Source organism: Spermophilus citellus, assembly GCF_964194105.1.
Source record: "Spermophilus citellus genome assembly, chromosome: 15".
Taxonomy (NCBI): domain Eukaryota; kingdom Metazoa; phylum Chordata; class Mammalia; order Rodentia; family Sciuridae; genus Spermophilus; species Spermophilus citellus.
This window is the reverse complement of record NC_138195.1, coordinates 49298940-49319741: the sequence shown is the minus strand read 5'-3', so window position 1 is coordinate 49319741 and position 20802 is coordinate 49298940. Positions and strand designations below refer to the sequence as shown.

The 20802-nt window shown below is 42.5% G+C and overlaps 1 protein-coding gene across 1 annotated transcript in view; it reads right to left on the bottom strand.

Moving 5' to 3' along the window:
• The window catches only part of LRMDA (leucine rich melanocyte differentiation associated), a 1037232-nt gene that overhangs the window by 443120 nt on the left and 573310 nt on the right, over positions 1-20802 (bottom strand). The window contains exons 4-5 of the mRNA XM_081267524.1: positions 11849-11973; positions 1375-1492 (exon numbers count right to left, since the gene is read on the bottom strand). Coding sequence (XP_081123650.1) covers positions 1375-1492; positions 11849-11973 — 243 coding nt within the window. The remainder of the gene's footprint in view (positions 1-1374; positions 1493-11848; positions 11974-20802) is intronic.

Genomic DNA, 20802 nt, shown 5'->3' with positions numbered 1-20802 from the left:
TATTTTCATGGAAGGAAGAAAGGAAGGAAGGGAGGGGGGAGAGAGGGAAGGAAGGAGGCCAAGAAATAAATTCTTTCATTTGGACAAAATTACAAAAGCTGGAATAACTAAAGGCAGTCATGGGCAATATGTCAAATCTGTGCCTCAATAAGGAGAACTGTTAACACTTTAATAGCTATGAAATGAATCACTCGATTAATTTCCCACATGCTGAAACAGGTAACAATACATTTATCTGCCAGTATTATACCCTCCGTATCATATATTTCCACAACTGTTAGCAATTTTATTCAGCATAACGGGAAATCAGTTGCACCTCATGGATTCAGGGAAGGAAAGTGGCCTGAGGTCTGCTGCCAACTGAGCAACGTGATGGAAGAGGTTTCGTTATTCTGCTCTGGTTGGCTTTTGTTTGTTTTTTCTTTCTCCCCCTTAATCACTTGCAAGACATGTACGGAGGGCCATAAGTCAATAAGTGAGGACAAACTAGACCTCTAGGGTTTCTGTGCCGGTGTTTTCAACACACAAACTACAATCTCATGGGAGGTGACTATATAGCTCCATAGAGCTCCAGGGTGTTGATGGTTCTCCAAATGGGTCATCAGAGGTCATTGTGTCCATTCCCCAGCCTCTGTTTTCATGAAAGGACCCAAACTCTTCCAAAAGAGATCATTGTACATGCCTTCAAGAAAATATCCATGTGTCTGAATCCAAAACCCCAAGCCTAATCTCCCCTGCCTCATAGAAATAGCCATTAGGATGTCACGTACACTGCCTCCCTACAGACTCAGCTGGTAAAGGAAAGGTCAGCAAACTCCATCTGATGACCTCTGGAGAGCTACACATGGTGAGCCCACGCCAGCCCCAGGACATGTCGTCAAAAAGCATCACCTTGTGTGCTAACAGTATCTCAGGAGCTGCAGAGTTCGCCCCTGTCATGGAAGGGGATCACTCATTTCTAGCTCCCCTTTGGCTGCAAGAAAGAAGAGCCTGCTCTGGAGGACCGTAGGGATCCTTCCCACCCCAGAAATAGGCAAATTCCAATGCTTCCTCCTTTCTTAGCTCCAGACCTATAGAGGCCCCACTATGGAAACTTTGGAAGGTGGCCTAAAATGCACCCTCAGATTTCCCTCTGAGCTGCATGGACTGCTTTATTAGTTGAGATCATTTTACAAATAAGGCCCCCTTACACTGGATCCCAGGGAGACCCAACGCCATTTCACATTTGGCCCAAAGTACATCGATGGATGAATCCCTGATGTGAGATCCAGCCTGCATTCTAAACTCACGGGAGGATGTTATTCCATGCTCTGGAGGGTGACCAGTGCCCTGATATATAAATCTCTCATGAAAAACAGTGAGTAGGTAGCTCACCTTGGGCTTCACCACCTTCATGAAGGCCCCTCTGACCAATGCCTCTTCTCTTTCTTGTCTGGTTACTTTCTGGGCATCCAGAAACTTCAAGTTAGGCAGCTTGTGCAGAACAAAGCATCTGGAAGAGAAGAGTCAGAAAGGACTCAGGAAGGGAGGGGCTAAGACTCCAGAACCAGGCAATTAGAACCAGAACCAGCCTTAGGAATCTACCAGTATGTCTTCAGCGATTTAGATCTCAGCTGCTAAATCACCTCTCATCTTTCACGATGCATGAACAATCATTCAAATGGTTCTATCTTAGAAACAAGTCAACTTAAGAGACACATGTTAATGTCTGTACTTCACTTGAAGGTAGACCCATGCCCCTTACCTGAATCAGCCATTAGGACCTTATCAATATAGTCCCCTTCTTTCATTCTGGATAGTGAACCCGGCTGCTTGCTGCACAGGGAGCTCCCAGTAAAATCGAGCTATCCTTTGATTGTACCATTTATGTCACCACCTTTCCTGAGAGTCCTCTGCATCAGTCTCATCTCTGAGACGATAACATGTCTTCAATGTGGAGCTCAGACACAAGACCTTTATTTTCCATCCAGACAATCAACAAGAATGTAATAACCAGGACAGCCATGGGAGAAGTAAGGAACAGGGGCAGATGAGAAATGCTTCCTCAAGGATACAGACAGGGATCCTGAGGACATTTGCTCTGAGGATATCATCACTGGGTTATAGCCACACTGGCACTATGAAGATTATCAAGGAGAAGTAAGGAGAGTTGATTTAAAGGGGATATTAATAGCCCAACAACTGCTCGGTGGCCTCTCTTCCCTTTGCGAAGACGCTTTGGTATTCATTATGGACTGCAGGAATAAGCCAGTGGCAATGTGGGTGATGGACTCTCCTTAAGTGATATAGATAGGGAGTTTACGAGAAGATATACTTGGCCATACAGAATCTAGACACCCGTCTATACTTCTCCCACATCAGTGAGTTACCAAACCAGATACTTTCCATCAAGTTCTCATGCTCCATCAATCAAACAAGCAACTGTTTAGACTCTATCCTGCTTAAGTAGAAAAAGTGAGTAGCCACTGTCAAGAGCAATGGATTAGCTCCAAGGAAATCTGTCACTTCCTTTCCGCACCAACCACCTCAGTACTCACCCATCATCAAGCCCCAACCTCCACAAAAGTTACTTCTTCACCTCTAGCCCACATCCCTTTCTTCTCCCTCAGCTTTCCTAGAATACACTGTCAATACCATACTTCTCTATTTTCTTGGTGTTCATTGATGTCCTTAGCCAAACTATAAGCTTCTTGAAGGCAGGGACAAATTTCCTTGTTTACCCTCACCACTTCTTAAAAACTCACATTAGAACAGACTCATTAACATAACCCTTTATTCTAGTTTCCCTATATTTCTTGAGCATCTACTATGTGCCAGGTGCTAGCGATAAGGAGGAGATTATGATATGGTTCCCGCTATCAAAGAGGTTTTTAGTGTAATGGGGAAGATAAATTCATACAGAGAAATGAGAAATCAATGTAGCTAAATGCCAGAGGGTATGACCAGAGCAGTTATGGGAGTGGGTAGAAAGAGGCCTGCAATACTCTCTGAATAACTGAAATCTAAGGGGGAAAGAAGGGACAGAAAATCTCAAACAGACTTCAAAGAACCAAATCCACAAGCACTTAGCCTTTTGGAAGCAGAGATGCCTGGGGTATGCAATGAGCCTGGGGCTCCCAGAGTTACCACCCACCTTCTCAAGGTGATACTATCTCCAAGTTCCCTTCATATATTTGTCCAGATTAAAGACCTGAGGGATCACTCAAAAGCCAGAGATAACAGTTTAAAAGCTTCCAGTAACAGCCTCCGCGCTCCTCATTGTCTAAGTCAGAACAGCGCAAAACTTCTTCGGGGAGGCTTTTCCCCTGGCGCACTGTCCACCCCAAAGCCTCAGGACCTGGAGTTGGACTCCCTCCTTCCTGCTTCCTCCCTGGCCTCCATCTATCACCCCCTTTCCTGTCTCTCCCTAAGCCTCTCTCTCTCCAAATGCCCCCCATAACCGCCTCCAAAATCAGGAAAGTGTCCCCAAGGTTCCCGATGTCCTCTCTGTTCCTCAGTAGAATCCCCACCCGCCTCACACTGTCAGAGAAAACTTCCATCTTCTGCTTGTAGCGGCAAAGTCTCGATGACAACAGAGTCTTTCAAATAAAGACATGTACAGACAGCAACAATATGTCAGGAGTGACGCTCCAAGGAGTAAAGACACCCACTAAGTGTAGGGTGGGAAAAGATGAATATTCAGGTGAAGAAAACATCAGTATTAGAAAATCAGCCAATGTTTAATGATGGAGTGAAAGATGCCTTCACGGGGCTGGCAGGAACCTCGATGACAACAGACCGCACATTGTCATTTCGCCTCACTTTGGATCACAGCCCTGAAATCAAAGGAGAAAGACAGAGAGAGGTGCTGGCTTTTAAGCTAGTTAGAAATTTTAGATGACAAAGAGCTGCTGTTTTCTGAGTGCTCTTCTCATACAATCGAAGAGACAGCCCATGTCGCAGGCTGCCAGTCACCCCCGGAGCTCAGGGTGAGTGGACTCCCACCTTGTGGGGCCAGCCTGGGCTTCCAGGGGGTCGCTGCTCAGAGAGGTCTGGGGATACTGGGGAGACTCACTGCCAAGAGTGGGGTGTGAGGCTCGGCCCAGGGTGCAAAGTGCCTCTGCTAGAGGTGCCTTCTTCCATTCACTCACACAGTCAACAAATAATTATAGAGCAGCTACCACCTGCCAGGAGCTGCTGAGGAAAAAAAAAATGTGATGAACACAACAGAAGGTTTCTGCTCTCAATGAGCTTATGTTCTAGCACAGCGGTTCTCGACTTTGAGCAGGCATCAGCAGCCCCCAGAGGCTTGTTAAAACACACATCGCTGCACCCCATCCCCAGAGTTTCTGATTCAGGAGGTTTGGAGTGGGGCCTGGAATTTATGTTTCTAATAAGTTCCCAGGTGATGCTGCTGCTGCTGTCCTGCTGAGCACCAATGTCCTCGTGAAAATAACAGCACGAAGAATAACAGTCTGGGAATTATGAGCGTGGTGAGACGGCCCACGGTCTCCTTCCCAGGTCCCGCTAGCAATCCGCCCTGGCCCAGTGTCTGTGGTTCGCACAGCTCAGACAGTGGCCTGGTCTACCACATCCTCCTGCCCCATGATGGCTCAGCTCTGGCTCCACACATTATTGCCAAGTGATAAGTCAGTGGGCTTCCTGCCTGCCTGTCCCATCCTGGTCTTGGGAGATCTATTTCCCTTTGTTCTGGGTCATGACAGGGTGTCAAAAGGCGCAGCTTCAATCCTGAGTGTAATACAAGTTTGCCATAAAAATACAAGAGAGGATTCCCGAAGCCACAGAATGAAGGCTTTTACAATATCAATTCAACCCTTGTAAATTTAATCCAGGGTTATTTGTTGCACCAAAATCTCTTTACCATGATGTATTACTTAGTTACTGGGGTTATCACAGCCGTATCCTAAAGTTGCATAGTACATAAAACATTTCAGTTAACAATGCGGGAAGGTTAACTCCCCCAGATAACCTGCAATCACAAGGGCTAGTCCAGATGACGTCCCTCTGTCAGCTTCCGAGAGCTATTGATGGTTCAATCAGTTTGTTTTGAAGGTAAAGTACAACAAAAGGGCAGTAAACTTATTCAGACTGTCAACAGGGGCTATCGGGAATGGGGCTTGCAGGTAAGTAATTCTGGGTGTTTTAAGGCTATTATCAAACAGCAATGGTTGAAGGAAGAGACAGCTACTAATAACACAGAAGGCAGCCATCATAAACCACTTTATGGCAGAAACCTCCGTCTATAAATCCTGCGACACTCGGAGACAGCTTCAGATTTATAAAACTGCTTGTTAAGCCGGGGCACTGCTTAATGAAAAGAGATCCGTCTAAGTTCCAAGTCTCACGTCCAGAGCTCCAGAGGGCAACTCCAATTTTCCTGACCTTCTCAAGGTGGCTGGGGGGAAACCCCTAGGGCTGGGGTGGTGGGAATTGGAGCCACTCCTGGCTGTGATATGGAAGGTGAGGTTATCAAAAGGAGAGCAGGGGGCCCTGGGAAGGTGTTTAAACACCCATTTGTCTCTGTCTAAAAAGAAATTTCTCAAAAGTGAGAGACCAGCACCCAGAGCTTTCCAGGTACTCTCTCTTTTCATGAAGAATATTCCATTTTTTTAAAAGTACTCCTCTAAGGAGAGAGGAAGATTGGAATGGGGAGAAAAGATACATCTGGAAAGCTTTTTGTTTCTCTTTGTTTTGTACCAAAAATCAACTTTTTTTCCCTGCTCCAATCCCAGTGCTCTGGCATTTTTCATGTAGACCTCAAAGAGAGAGTTGATCTTTCCTCCTACCCCAACTTATTACCCCAGGAAGAGGATATAGTCACAGAAAAACCGTGATGGGTCTCCAGTAACTGCAGTATTGAGTGGGGGTGGCCACCATGTTTCTTTCTCTGACATTCTATTGGAGAAATAGCAAATTTCCAGGTGTTTTTTTTTTATTTGTTTGTTTTCCCTCTGGTACTGAGAATTTAATTCACTGAACTACATTCCCAGCCCTTTTAAAAATTGTTTTTAAATTTTAAGACAGAGTCTCGCCATGTTGCTGAGGGTCTTACTAAGTTGCTAAGGCTGGCCTCCAACTCATGATTTTTCTGGCCCAGCCTCCCCAGTCTCTGGGATTTCAGGTAGGTGTCACCACACTCAGCTCTAAGCTTCTAGCTCTTATAGGGGCCAGGCTTGGGGTTCCTGGGCACATGTTCTATTTCTTCCTACTTAGGGCATCCTACACTTCCCCTTGCACAGTGAGTTGGGAGACACAGCAGAAGCTACAAATGCACAACCTAGGCTCCAAAAGGCAGCCACAGGGGACCCAACAACTGTTTCTAACCCTTCACAAAGCACAACAGAACTGGGCAAGGATGCTAGCAAAATGTGGCACTTGTTTGCTGCTGTCTTAACGACATCCACTCCATTTATAACATAGGCTATCTCCTTCTGATCAAAAGCACTGATCAGCTGCTAAATATGTCTCATTAATAAAAGAAAACGTGTTAGCAATGGCTTATGTGCTGCTTATTTGAAAGACCAAGGCTTTTGAAAGGGGGAGAAAATTAAAAGGAGGAAAGAGCTTCATAATGAGAAACTTGGGGCCAGCAGGGCACAGGAAAGAACCCAGGCAGTGAGCTTATTTTGCTGGGTGATCTTAGTTCTGTTTCTGTGGCCTTCCAGAGCCTCGGTTTCCCTATCTGCACCATGGAGGGTTGGGCCAAACGACATGCAAGTCTCCTTTGAACCTTACCTTGCTTAAAGTCTACATGCCTCAGAATTGATTTACAATAAATACATTCATACTATCCCATCTTGTTACACCAATTTCCTTATATAACCACCTCCCCCCCCACGCCTCCAGGTATAGGGTGGTGAGAAAAAGCCAATAAAGACCAAGAAGTAATGAACAAACACTACGAGTGGAATAGCTCCAGATGCTCAGAGAGATGACAATAATCTCACTCTAATGAGCCGAGGTGAGCTCACCTACAGCATTAATGAACGCCTGACAACTGGCAAAGGCCAGCTGATTTCCCTCACAGTTCACAGGCAACATGTTTGAAGTCTCTGTGCAAACAATACACCCACAGGACAGTCCAAGGCCCTCTACAGAGGGTAACCAGCAAGGCAATTACTCCGTGGGCTTCTGTCACTTTGATCTCTGGGTCGTGACCTTTGCTTTCTTGTGATCTTCAAAGCCCAGATTGTAGATTAGCTGGAGAATGCTAACTGGGTTGTGTAAGCCACAAGTTTTACAGCTCCCTACTCAGTGGGAAATGGTGGCAGCCCAGGACTGCCTACAGATGGTACAGACTCCCTCCCTTGGGCTGAGTGCTACAGACACTGGGCAGGCCCCAGGGGCTGCTCCCTACTGGGGAACAAAGAAAGGGTGTCACATTCTAAATAATTTAAAGTTGTAAGGAATACAGAGGGATGTGCGGGGGAGGGGGGAGGAAGGAGAGGCTCGACCTGTGATGGGCAGTAGCAGGAGAGAATTCATGACAAAGGTTCAGTGAACAGAAGGGAGCTGGGAGCCACGAGCCTAACCCCCTTGTTTGAAATGTGAAGTCCAACACTTGTGGACTATTGACCTTCAGGCCATTGTTCTTTCTGCAGAAAAGAAAGGAGGAAAAGAGGGCTGAAAGAGAAGATAAGCAATAGCACCTAAGCTTCCCATACTTGATTCCTTACTGTGTCTGGTGTTGGGCGTCCACAGAAGCCCCATGTGGTTTCTTAGCACCTTGGTGGTCCAGGCCTAGATGACTTGCCTCATCGCTCTCTTCCTGCCCCAATCTCGAAGGCTGCTGTGACCACCTTCACTTCTATTCAATATTCATCCCCAAACAACAGCACTGTGTCCACACAGCAAAGCACTTGGCAGGCTTAAGCTCTATAGTAACGCGGCAATGGACATTTCTCAGCCATGAACTATGATGAATGGCAAAGGGAACCCCCAGGCACGGTTTCGCTCCTGCCCCCAGCAGGGCCAGGGCTCTACTCAACAACTCGGCAGTATGTTCATGCTCACATAGAAATTTAATGAGCCTGTTTTACTGTGGGGATGTGTGCCAAGAAAATCCAACTGGGTGCACAGGGGGTAAGTGAGGAAGCCAGAAGGGTGGGCTAGGGGGAGGGGAGGAAAGACTTGACAGAAACCCGAGGATCTGTGATGCCATTTCCAATTGCTACATAAATCTAGTCACTTCCCATTTCTGGTCCAGTGGTTGGCCACAATGTGACCTAAAACGGGGCTGACCCCTTTGAAATCAACATCTCCCATGGAAATGAAACAACAGACACACTTGTTTTGATGTATGGCTGGGTGACATATTATAAATATTACATCACATAACCACAGAGGATGCCAATCAATAAGAAATTTTTTTAGACAGCACTAAATGAACCATGGGTTCTTGCTTCTGAATACACTCCTTTAAGGCTCCTACTATTGCTTAAATGATTAATAGAAGACATATTGTCAGAAAATGTACTTAAAGTGAAAAACAGTAAACTGTAGAAATATCATTCATTTTAAAGCAATTTTCTAGTGAAAATTGTCACATAAATTTACATAGAGGCTCCACTATTAGACTGTGGGTAACAGTGAGAAAGAAGGTAGACCTCACGCTTTGTGGATGAAGGGCCGGGAAATATTTTACCAAAAGAAGTAAAAAAAAAAACAAAAAACAAAGCTGCATTGCTTTGTATAAATGCAAATGCCATAGGAACTCTGAATTCAAAAGTCATATTGTGAAACCCTAAAATTTCTCAGGGGCAAATGGAGCACAAACTCCAGAATAAATAAATCAGAGCGGCTCACAGGCCACAAGAATGGAACTGCATCATGCATCCATTTCTCTCTTCGACATCCAAGGGCGAGTGCTTATCAAATCAACAATGAAAAATAAAAATAAATAAACAAACGAATAAAAAACTTAAATGGGCTGGAGAATCGACCTACCATTCCACTCTGCAATCAGATGCTGTGCAGTGAATGTGCAACCCCATGGACTCACATTTAACATTCCCTCTGCTGTTCTTAGTTACTGCTTCTCTCAGAGTGTAAGCATCTTGCCATTGTTATGGGTGATGCATGGATTTTCTAAGGTAACTTTTGACCAGATGTGATTTTGGCTGCATGTAAGCTCTAAGATCCAGCCCCTCATGGCAACTTTAGCATATGTGTATTAACAGCCAGCCTTTCCAGTGCCATCCCTCAAGTACTTCTAGGGAAACAGATCAGGGATGGAGAGGACAGGCGTGGAGGGTGCCCAGGCTAGCCCAGGAGATAGAGTACTCACATAGAATCAAGCCCTCCCCAAAGAATCATGACCCATAATCAGGACTTGTGTTGAGTCTGAATGACAGTCTCTTGCTTATTAACTGCCTTTGTCACTCCCAAATGGATCTGATCCCAAGTGGCAGTGGACATCTAAGGTACCTAAAGGTCCCTGCCTCTATCTATTAATATTCAGCTTCTAAGCAGAAAAGGTAATTTCAAACTGTCTCCTGCAGTTACAAAGGCCCTTTTCCATGTTCACCACTATATTGGGTGTTGATGAGGATTTAGAAGAAAGGAAGACCAGCCCGTACCCACTGGAAGCTCTTTTCTACATGTTCAAGTACATATAATAGTGAGGGAAATACATGAGGGAATCTTTGAAATGATGTGAGATGGTAAAGGACAATGGCAGCCGCTTGAGAGTAGAGTGTCTCAGAATGCTAGAGCCAATTAAACATCAGAATTCCCAGTGGAGGGTTCTATTGGATTTGCCACCAAATGAATGAGAATGCCTTAGATGACTCAAAGGTCATTAAGGAACCACAGATCAAAATGGTCCTCGGCATTTTAAAGGTCCCCACTGCCAAAAATGGACCTCACGTCAGATCTTCTGATCTGATCTCTTACACTACACTATGGGTCTTCACATTTTGCTTATATGACCAGTTACGATAACAAAATAATAGTATTAGCTTTTTTATTTTTATTTTTTTCATTTTACAACCTTATATGCCTCTGTTTGAGATCACACCAAATAGCATGGAACTGAAAACTTCCCTCATGCTGCGTCTCTCATTCTGGGAAAAATAAATAAAAAAACGCTTGCCTGCAGTTAGAGTTACACATAATTTTTGATTCCATGAATGAATGAATGAATGAATGAACATGTATGGATATGGACACACAGACTCATATCAGACTCATATAAGTAAGCACATACATACACACATACATATTTAAATTTTGTTAGGTTATTTTATAGAATTAGTAAAATCTGGGGAAAAAAATTAGAAAACAAATGATAATTTACCAGTGTTTGGTTTACTAAAAATACTTACTTGGGAAAATTTGGTGGGCTCTCTTGACCATCCAAGATACATCTTTAAGAAGATTGAATAAGTTTTAAGTGACCCCTTTACACCTGAAATCAGGCTACTAAATACTTCAAAATTGCTAAGAGGGTTCCAGAAGTGAATTAAGTTCTACGTGATTAAACAACTTAAAGTGATGATTCAGAAATGTGTTAAGTATTTACCTTCTGTACATTAACCATACTTGTAGCAGAACTCATGTTCAGATGTATAGTATCACATTCCAAATGAAAATCTTCATGATGGAGAAAGATTTACTACATTTTTTTTTAAAAAAGTAGGGTTAGAGTTTTATTCTAAGATAATTTAAGGATAGACTAAGACCTCTCCAAAATTAATCATGAAACCTAGAAAATGAAGTTAACAGTACAAAATTCTTTGTATAAAGAAATATAACTGAATTTCTGCTGCAGCCTAACCTACTTATATGTGTATGTATTTTTAAAAATCTTCAATGTTCAATAGACTTAGTATTTCTTACAGCATTCCCTTTATTCAAAATGAATGACCCCACTACATTCCTCCATGCATGGCCACAGATTGTTATATAAGTTCCAAAAGAACAAGTTCCTCTCAAATCTTTATGCTCTTTCCCCAGCCTTTCCAAATCTATCTCCCCTACCCACCTTCCTCTCACATTAATTCAAGTGGTATATTAATGAGAGCCTATTTCATGATGGAGAGAGAAGCTACATATACAAAATATCATTAAAATATTTATAAAGCAATAATCAAGAATGAGAGCACATTGAGTTTAAAATGAGGAGGAAAGAAAATGAATTTAGTAAAACAGATAAGATTAAGATAATTTTCCCTAAGAGAGGTGATTTGGATCAGGGGTTTCAAAGCAGTTGGTTTATGAAAACAGAGAATAAAGAGAAGCATTCTTACTCGGAACCCAGCAAAGTGAACTCTGATGCCTAGTTTTAGAGAGGAGCAATATGGGCCTGTAGGACTTCCTTTTGGAATTGTACATGAGCTCCCTAAGCTATGGAGAGGTTTCTCTCCAAAAAGTGATCACAGAAAGGCCTTACAATATAGGGGAGAGGTTAGCCCACTACAGGCCCTGCGTCAAATCTGGCCTTTTGCTTTTTTTTTTTCAACAAATAAAGTTTTATTGAAACAGAGTCAAGCTCATTTATTTACAAATTAATTTATGGCTACCTCTCCCTGAAACAGCAGAGCTGAATAATTGCAATAGAATCCACACGACTTACAAAATCTAAAATACTTACTATTTGGCCATTTATTAAAAAAAAAAAAAAAAAAGTTTGTCAACTCCTGACCTAGAGCACCCAACAGCTTGCATCCTTCTTGGCTCCTGTGACCCCAACAAAGGGAGACAGTGGCTTTAGGTTTCCAAAAGGTAGACGTTAAACACTGTCATGGGAAGTCCACTGATATTTACCAAACATCAGCTACCTAACTCACAGTATGATGTCATCCACCAAAGGCATTATTTTCCCTGTCTCCCACCGTAAGACACTTACCTGTATCGCTTGTAGTCTTCCTCATCCTTTTCCAAGCCGACCAGCTCATTGGGACATGCAACATTACCCAGCAGGCTGAGGTACTCCAGAGCTGGCGTCACTTCTGCCAGGTGATCGAGCAGACGCTCCAAGTCAGTGATGTGACAAAGGTTAAGGATCTTAGTCCAGGAAGACAAAGGGCTTAGCGAGGAGCACTGGGCATAAGTGGCAGGCACAGCCTAGCAACTGACATTTTGATTCTGCTCCTATGTGATGACTGAGCTGTGGGTGGAGGGCAATGCTAAGTGTTCACTCCCACTGTTGGAAACACGGCCCAAACTTTCTCTGCATGAGTCACACTAAGTCCAGGTCACTTGAGGAAGAATACATGAATTTAAGTTTCATCACGCTTTTCTTTTCACTGTAGTTTTCTTTTCTTCTTTAATTTTTTTTTTTAGTTGTAGCTGGACACAATACCTCTATTTTTAAAATTTATTTATTTATTTTATGTGGTGCTGAGGATCAAACCCAGTGCCTCACACATGCTAGGCGAGCTCTCTACCACTGAGCCACAACCCCAGCCCCTGTAGTTTTCTTTAAGTGATTAAAAAAAACATATTTCATATAGCAAAACATTCTGCAATATGCAAATCTATAAAACTTATATTCTCTTTTAGTAGAAACAATTTATCATTGAAACAAATGGGAACGGCATGGATGCAAAGAAGGACTGGCCCCCTCTTCTGATCTGAGAGTCTGTAGGGAAGCTAAGCTTTGCTCAGTGACCTTGTTGATGGCAATAAGGTATTGGGTTGGGGTAAAAGGGAACAAAGGAGGAAAAGACAAGAGTAAGTTAGGATAGGTTTCATCCAACCAAGCAGGTCAAAATACATTTCCTGAGACTCTCCTCTAATTTGATATTCAATGAAGATTATACAAGAGAAAAGACAGAGGAGGTGCATGGTGGTGAGATTATTCCATGATCCTTCCCCAAGTGGGATTCACTGTCCAATCAAGACAAATACTGAGATCTTCCAAACCAAATGTGCAAGAGTCGTAGATGCATGAAATCACAGCTATTGGAAAGGACTTAACCTAGTCCAGATATCAGCTCCTGGCTTTAGCCACACACTTATGAGCTGAGCCCTGGGCAAGGGGATGACTAGAGGGACCATGAGTGGAGGCCATGATTAGCAGGAGCATAAGATGAGATAAAATCAGTAGACAGAATGGTTCTTGCGAGAGAATGGAGCAGAGCACACAAGGAATACCACATAAAAGCAGAGGCCACACATAAGAGTCAAAGCCTCAGAGTATAATTTCAAAAAGTAAGGTCCACTTGACTCTAGGAGAAGAAGGTAGCACCCAGAAAGGCTGCTTCATCCCTGTCAATATATTATGGAATCCTGGGATATAAACCAGATTTTCTTATACTTTGCTTCAACTTGTCAGAGAAGAATGAACTCCCCATTCAAGCCATATCTGATTCTATCCCTAACATACTTGCCAAAGGGTCACTACAAGACAGCACATTCCATTTCTGATAACCAAATAGTTTTTCTTTCCTCTGGGCTGGAATCTTCCTCTTATTTCTACCCATGGACCCAATTTTACTGCTTGGGGTCACAGAGAATAAGGCCTTCTTCCCTTCCATACCATGAGTTTTCAGATATGAAGGGTATGTGTCTTCCTTTTCTCCAAGGTAAGTTTCTCCAAGCATTTTTCATACAATGTGCTCTTCCCCCATCACAGGTAAGAACCAATGGTGTACTCTGGGCTGGAGCAAGAGGGAGAACAATGAGCAAAGCACCAGACAAGAAGGAAAAAGAATAGCAACTGAAAGATGCAATCAGGCTCACTCACCACTGGCTTCCATGTGCCAATATCGTCCCTATTTCCTAAATCAAAAAAAAAATGGACACGGAGTTTTTAATCTTTCAAATATTTCACAATTAACATCCAGGGATGACTACAGATAAAGACGATGGGAAAGGAAGTTCATATCAGAAATGTAGAGACAAGCTCCCACCAAGGAGATAATGTTAGAAGTACAGGGTACAGACAGCCAGGAATTAAACATCAGCATATTTAATCACTGAATACTAAACACAGGAACCACTCTTAAAAAATTCATGTTCAATTGCCATACTACTTTTCAAATTTTCAGTACTGGGGATTGAACCCAAGGTTACTCTACTAGTAAGCTACATCCCCAGATCTCTCTTTTTTTTTCATTTATTATTTTATTTTATTATTTTCATTTGCCATATTTTTTGGTACTGAGGATCAAACCTAGGGATACTTTGCCACTAAGGCACTAAGCTACATCCCCAGTCTTTCTTATTTTTATTTTGAGGCAGGGTCTCACTTAGTTGCTGAGGCTGCTCTTGAACTTTCAATTCTCCTACCACAGTCTCCCCAGTACCTAAAATTACAGGCATGAGCCACCATGCCTAATCAATCCCTATACTCTTTAAGAAAATCATTTTTAAAATATAAGTGGTTAAAATGGCAGTGAACAATTCCAGGGAAAATTCAACTTTTATAGTAGATTTCATCTTTGTACATTTCACAGTCATTGTTAGAAAAGGAAAAGGGTCCTGCCACCACTCCATCAGCACTGTCCTTGTACCCAGGCAGGGATACTTCAGGGGACCCTGTGCTTTGGAGTGCCTTCCTCAAAATTCTCTAAGTATCTGTCCAGTACCTAAGACTGGTCAGGAGCCAACAGTGTCACCCACATGAAGTACTCTGTGCCTGGACCTGGACCTGCAGAGGCCCAAGGCCCAGTACTTCATGGGTTGCTCCAACCTCTACCCCACACATGGAACCCATGAGATACTACAAGGAGCACTGTAGCTCATGCCTGTCAGAATGTCATAAAACTTCAAGGTCAAGACCACATTCCAGGGAGGATACCAAACAAGCTCATCACTCCTCTGTCCAACACAGTATTCATTTTGTGGGATTGCAAGAGGTTTGGCTGTCAACATGGTTCTGACATAATGATTCAAACTATTTATGTGCATGAAGAACTTATATGACCTAAGAAAAGCCCTCTCTACTATATATAGAAAAGTCACACCCAAACCTTTTAAGTTAGAGCAAACCTAAAAGCTTAGTTCTTCTTCATCTACTGCATGAAGGTTGGAGTAAATATAATTCAAAACTGGTAAGATTTTTAAGTTGAGAGAACACTAGGCAAGTGGGTTGGACTGCAATCCCAGTCACTTCTCAACAGTTTGTGATGACCAAGCAGAAGCTTAGCATGCCACCAACCAAGGAAGTAGACCTACTTCAATTGGAGTATGTCTTCATAGGTAGATTTAACATAGAGCTATTAAGGCATATGTGTGAAGGGCTCCTTGCTTACACAGGGCCCTTTCAAAGCCCTGGGGAAGGCCCTCCTGTCACAGTCACATGGTCATGTATTATTTTTTTAAAGTTTGCAAAACTGGTTATTTGAATGCAAATCAGTTAAAATTATTATCTTTCTCCATCACATTTCCCCTTGAATTGGGTAACAAAAGGAATGGCTGTGGGAATCCTGGGATCTGGCTAAGGAGAACTCTCTAGGAGTCATGTTTACTTAGTAGAATGTATTTGTGTAGCCTACAGTCACGTCTGTGTCTGATTAAATTATTACAACAGTTTCAGTAGTAATGACTTCCAGTAATAGTTCCACCTCTCACCAGGCTGACACCAACATGCAGGGACAGGATAAAACTGAAGATGCAATGATTAACAAATTCATCAATTCAAACATTGAAGAAGAAGATATTGAGCATGTGTATACATGCAAAGACACATGCACACCAACATCCCTCACCATAATGTTCTGAAATCTTAAAAGCTCAAACATGAAAGAAATGGGTAAGAGTTTCTCCAAAATCAAATCATCTCAAAAGTTATACTGACGGTACATTGGTGAAACTACCAATAATGAATAGTAGTGAGTCAGATTTCCATCACTATAATGAAATACCTGAGATAAGCAACTAATAAAGGGAAAAAAAGGTAGATTTTGTCTCACAGTGCTAAAAAGTTTCAGTGCAAGATCTGGTAGACCCATTGTTTTGGGCCTTTAGTGGGCATACCAGATGGTAATGGTGGGGAATATGTAATAGAGCAAATGGCCCACCTCATGAGCCAGGAAGAAAGAGAAATAAAGGAAGAAGCCCTGGTCCCATGATCCCCTTTGAGATCATGCTCCCAGTGACCTAAGGACTTCCCATTAGGTTCCACTTCCTAACGGTTTTACCACCTCCCAACAGTGCCACCCTGGGCACCAAGCCATTAACACACAGACCTTTGTGCAAAACTTATCCAACCCACAGCAGCAGTGAAATAGAACATTTCTCAACTATAAAAATAAAAATCAAAACTTCAATCATTCATGCTCTAAGAAGGAATTATCTTTTTTTTCTACAGAAAACATCACAAAATTTCATGCCTTATAATGAAGCTATAAGGGAATTTGCAGGGGAAAAAAATAGGGAAAAACTTCCCATATAGGCATATTTAATTTAAAAGGATTGCTTCTTTTCTAGTGTTTTGACATTGGTGGGATTTATTCACTTAAAGTTTTTAAAGTTTTCTTTCATGTATTTTTGTTTCAAATAAACATTCTTTTTATACATTTATAATCATGTAACCTTCATCTTAAGAAGGACTCTTCAAGTTAGTCAAGTTTCACACCCCACAAAACCTGAACCTGCCTTTACACGAACACCAAGAAGAGAGATCCTCTGAATGCCCCGGTCATGGGAATTCCTTGGGGAAAGGGTCTACAGGCTTCAAGAAGCTTCAGCCATCCTATGCCAGTAAATCCAGAGGATTTCCCAGAGTCTGCCACATTTAGGACACTTTGTGTGACAGAAATGCCATCATTTGACAACCTACAAAGTGATAAAGGGGGCTGATCCGGGCGGTCTCCCCCAAACCCACACCAGCCAGGAAGGCCCAGCGCCTTCACCCCGCATGCACTGGGGCTGCTCGTCATCTCTGTGTTGATTCCACCACCACAGCATGAAATAGGAGAAGGAGTTTTAATTGGCTCCTCGGTCCCCTGGGTCAGCAAGGACAAACACAGCCCTGTCTTGCCTGATTGCGAGCTGAGATAGAACTTGTCATATTCCTTTTTGTCAAGTTGCATGGAAAATTAACCAGAGGCGATCAGTGGAAGAAACTCCGTGTTTCTGGCTGACCAAGACCACGGCAGTGGAGACGGATTCAGGGATTCTCCCAAGAGTGACTTTTCTTCCTTAAAAAAAAAAAAAAAATTGAATCTACTTGGCAGAGTTACAACTCTCTCCAGCTGGATTCTCAACACACACCTGGTTTCCCTCATCAACTCTTCTCCGGAGGACTTGGCGTTTCGATTTTTTTCAACGTTGTCTACAGAAAGTTGCCATCACGGAGCCCAGCTGTCGTGGCTGGGCTTGCCAAGGGAGATTTTCTGCGGAGGGTCCAAGATCAAAGCAGCCTCTTGCCTTGCAAGTTTGGAGTGGGAAGGAGGAGGGGAGCCTTCTGGCGTGTGGGTCCAGTTGCTCAGGTCCAAAGTGGTCTCCCAGGTGAGAAGGGGCTCATCCTTCACTCTAGGCTGAGCTCTAGGTCAAAGGGTAGCTTCTGACACCCTGGGAGGATTTTAACTAGGGATAATCCTAATGAAGGATTTTTGAAAGCTAAATATGCAGTGCAATGACATATTATCTCATTTAGATCTATACTCAAGCAGCAGTCCTTATCACATCCAAATAACAATTAAGGGAATGGGTTACAGGTCATAGCCAATAAGTGGCAGAATCTGGATTCAAACTTAGATCCTAGAGAAACTGCATTCTAGGGGAAAACAGGACTCATGATTTCCTAACACAAAAATTAAAGAGTCTTATATGTTTCTGGGGGAGACCACAATGTGCTGTCATCCAGCTATGCTCTGTACCTTAGATTACTTTCAATATAGGCTCAGTTTTTAAAGCACTGAAGATTTAACCAACAGTAAAATGTACTAAGAAGTTATGAAATCTTTGGGTGTTCACAAAGCGGCTTCCCATATAACTATATCATTTAAATTTCTCAACAATACTCTGAAGTACATATTATATTACCCATTTTATAAAGAAACCAAGGCTCCTGACAAGGCACTGAGACTTCCCCCAAGACTTCCCCAAGGCTCAGGCCTGTCTTCTGACTCATGCAGTGGTCTGCTCACCACAGCCCAGCTGTGTAACATGTAGCATTCTTTGTTCCATCCAGTGCTACAATTCAAACCCTGTTGTCTCTTCAGACAATGTACTAAAGCAAACAGGGAATCACAAAATGAATGTGATTTCAGATGATGTCAGTGTAATCCTCAAAGAGAAGACCAGGGAGAACATTGGATTGTGTAAAAAATAAAGATGTATGTTTTCAGATTTTTTTTCATTTGGTCCCTTACTTGTGGTTGAATATTCATTTATGATATGGTTGACATTCATTTATGATATGGTGGGAGAGTCTTGGATAGTGTGTGCACGCTGATGGTAGGAGAGAGAGGTGAAAATATATGGGCAGAGAGAAGGATTCATGGCCAGTAACTACCTGGCCATTCTAAATGAACCAAAGGTGAGACAGCTCAAAGCAAGAGACAAAGAGCTTACCTGAGACAACCAGGATTTCAGAGATTCCAGGCAAGATACCAAAGCTGAGAGCTAAACAAAAGTGGAACAGAGGGGAGATATAACAAATATGAGAGGTCAAGCAGAAGGTACACAGATCGGGTGGGAGGAATTGATTGGTGCTACTGAGTGTGGACTCTGGGATCTCTTTCATGAGCAGAATTCCTCAGACCTAGCTGGAGCAGGGCCTTACCATGGTAGGCACAGGTAACTGACTCCCCCACATCTAAGTCCCTCTCTTTGTGCAGTGACTGCCTCCCTGAGTTTCAGACTTTGGGGCTAGAAATCAGCATACCTGAGTTCTAGACTGAACCCCACCTTTGACAATCTACATGACATCCAAAAGCTTACACTCCTAGCTTTTTCATCAAAAACAAGAAAAATGGTGCCCAATTTGTAGAATATTAAGGTAATATTAAATTATAAAAGTCAAACAAATGTATTCTGGCCTTGATTATAATGGGGACCAAGTCAGATAAGTTCACACAGTTCTCTAGGATAGTGGTAGCAGTATACACACATTTACTATGTTACTGGCACTTAATGTTGGTTAGATATTTAGAATTCTCTTACAACAACCTATGGGTTGGGTACTATTATTTTCCTCACTTTGTAGAGGAAATCAAAGCACAGAGATGATATGTAACTTGCCCAAGGTCATGCAGCAAGTGGCAGACTTGAGGTACAAGAGCAGGAAGACTGGCCTCCAAGCCTGTTCTTAAATACTATGAGACAGTTCCACCTGCTAAAGGAAAAAGGAAGCCAACAACCCAAGTTTCCAGAGCATAGTAAACAGAGCATTCTTTAGACATAGTTAAAAGTGAATAAAATCAAAATGGAAAAATCTTGATTTATAACTCAAATCAATTAGGGAGGACAAAAAACCATTCTACAGATGCCAAAACCAAAAAATAAAAAATAAGAATAAAATAAATTTCACAAAAGAATTTAAAAGAAAAAATATCATTTGCTAGCAAGATTGCTAATGTGCTGAAAGATTCAATTCACAAGAAAAAGCTAATACTTAGCCTTTTCGGAGGGCAATAGTTAATTGGTTTGGTGCCCTTCATGACAAAAATGAAGCTAAAATCTTTTTTTTTAAGCTAAAATCTTAAAGGAGATGAAATGCCAGTATAGAAAATTGCTATGGGAATGAGCTGTGCCTCTCTATACCCACATTTGTTCTACATTTGCTTTCATAATACAAATACTTGCAAAGTACTTGTACCCCAGACATATGCTGGAATCCTCCTCTCCTGTGATGTGGGTCATGCAGCCTGTTAGAGATAAGCAGTTCAGCCAACAGCCTGCACCCATTTCCAGACATATGGGTAAGACCATTTCGCCCATCCATTCCAACAGTCTCAAATCATGGTGGTGACATGAGTTATCCAAAGTAAGACCAGCAGAAGAACCATCCAGCTGAGCCCTAGCCAATTAGTTGACCCATAGAATTGCAAACAAAATATTTGTTGTTGTAATCCCTTAAGTTTTGGGGTGGATTATTATGTAGCAAAAGCCCATATATAAGGTATTTCATGGGGAAGCAACAGAAAAATGGAACCTAATGATTGTTTGAGAACCTGGGGCATTTTCCCAATTAGATAAGAGAGTTAGAGGGCTGAAAATATAGAGTCAGAAGTGTTAGACTAAGAGGATGGCATATGATGTTGCCTGCACTTACCTGTCTTTCATTCTGTGACTTTTGGATCAAGAAGATGGGGAATCTCATCTTCATGAAACTCTGGTCCAATAGACCAGAGAAGAAAAAAGGAAAGAAGTCATGCTGCATCCTGAGAGAGCCAACCCTTGGCTTCTGTATCTACTGATAATAAAGTGCACCACAATAGCACAATGACATACCTAGTCATGTTTATAGCTTCGCGGCATCTTCTTCTACAGCCCCTCCCAGCCATTCTATTACTCTCTCAGCATCATGCTACATGATGTGGAAAGTGATACATGGAGAAGGGAAAGGGCCCAACCAAACATAAAAGATAATCTCTCAATGCTGGGGATCCAAGAGGCTCACCAATCTCTGGTGTCTACAATATTAAGAATAAAACCATCATTCAATTCAACTTAATTCCTTTAAAAATAAGAACAGAGGTCACAGAGAATGACTTGTCCAAGGCCACACAGCTAAATATGATTACACTGACCCATGCCCCCAAGTCTGTGGACTCTGCTTTTCACCAGTGACATGAGACACAGGAAATCAGTCTTGGGACCCAGGGGATGAACCATATCATACAAATTCTAGTCTAATAATCTTTCTTTCTCTCCTTGGCTGATTTGAGAATATCATCCATATGA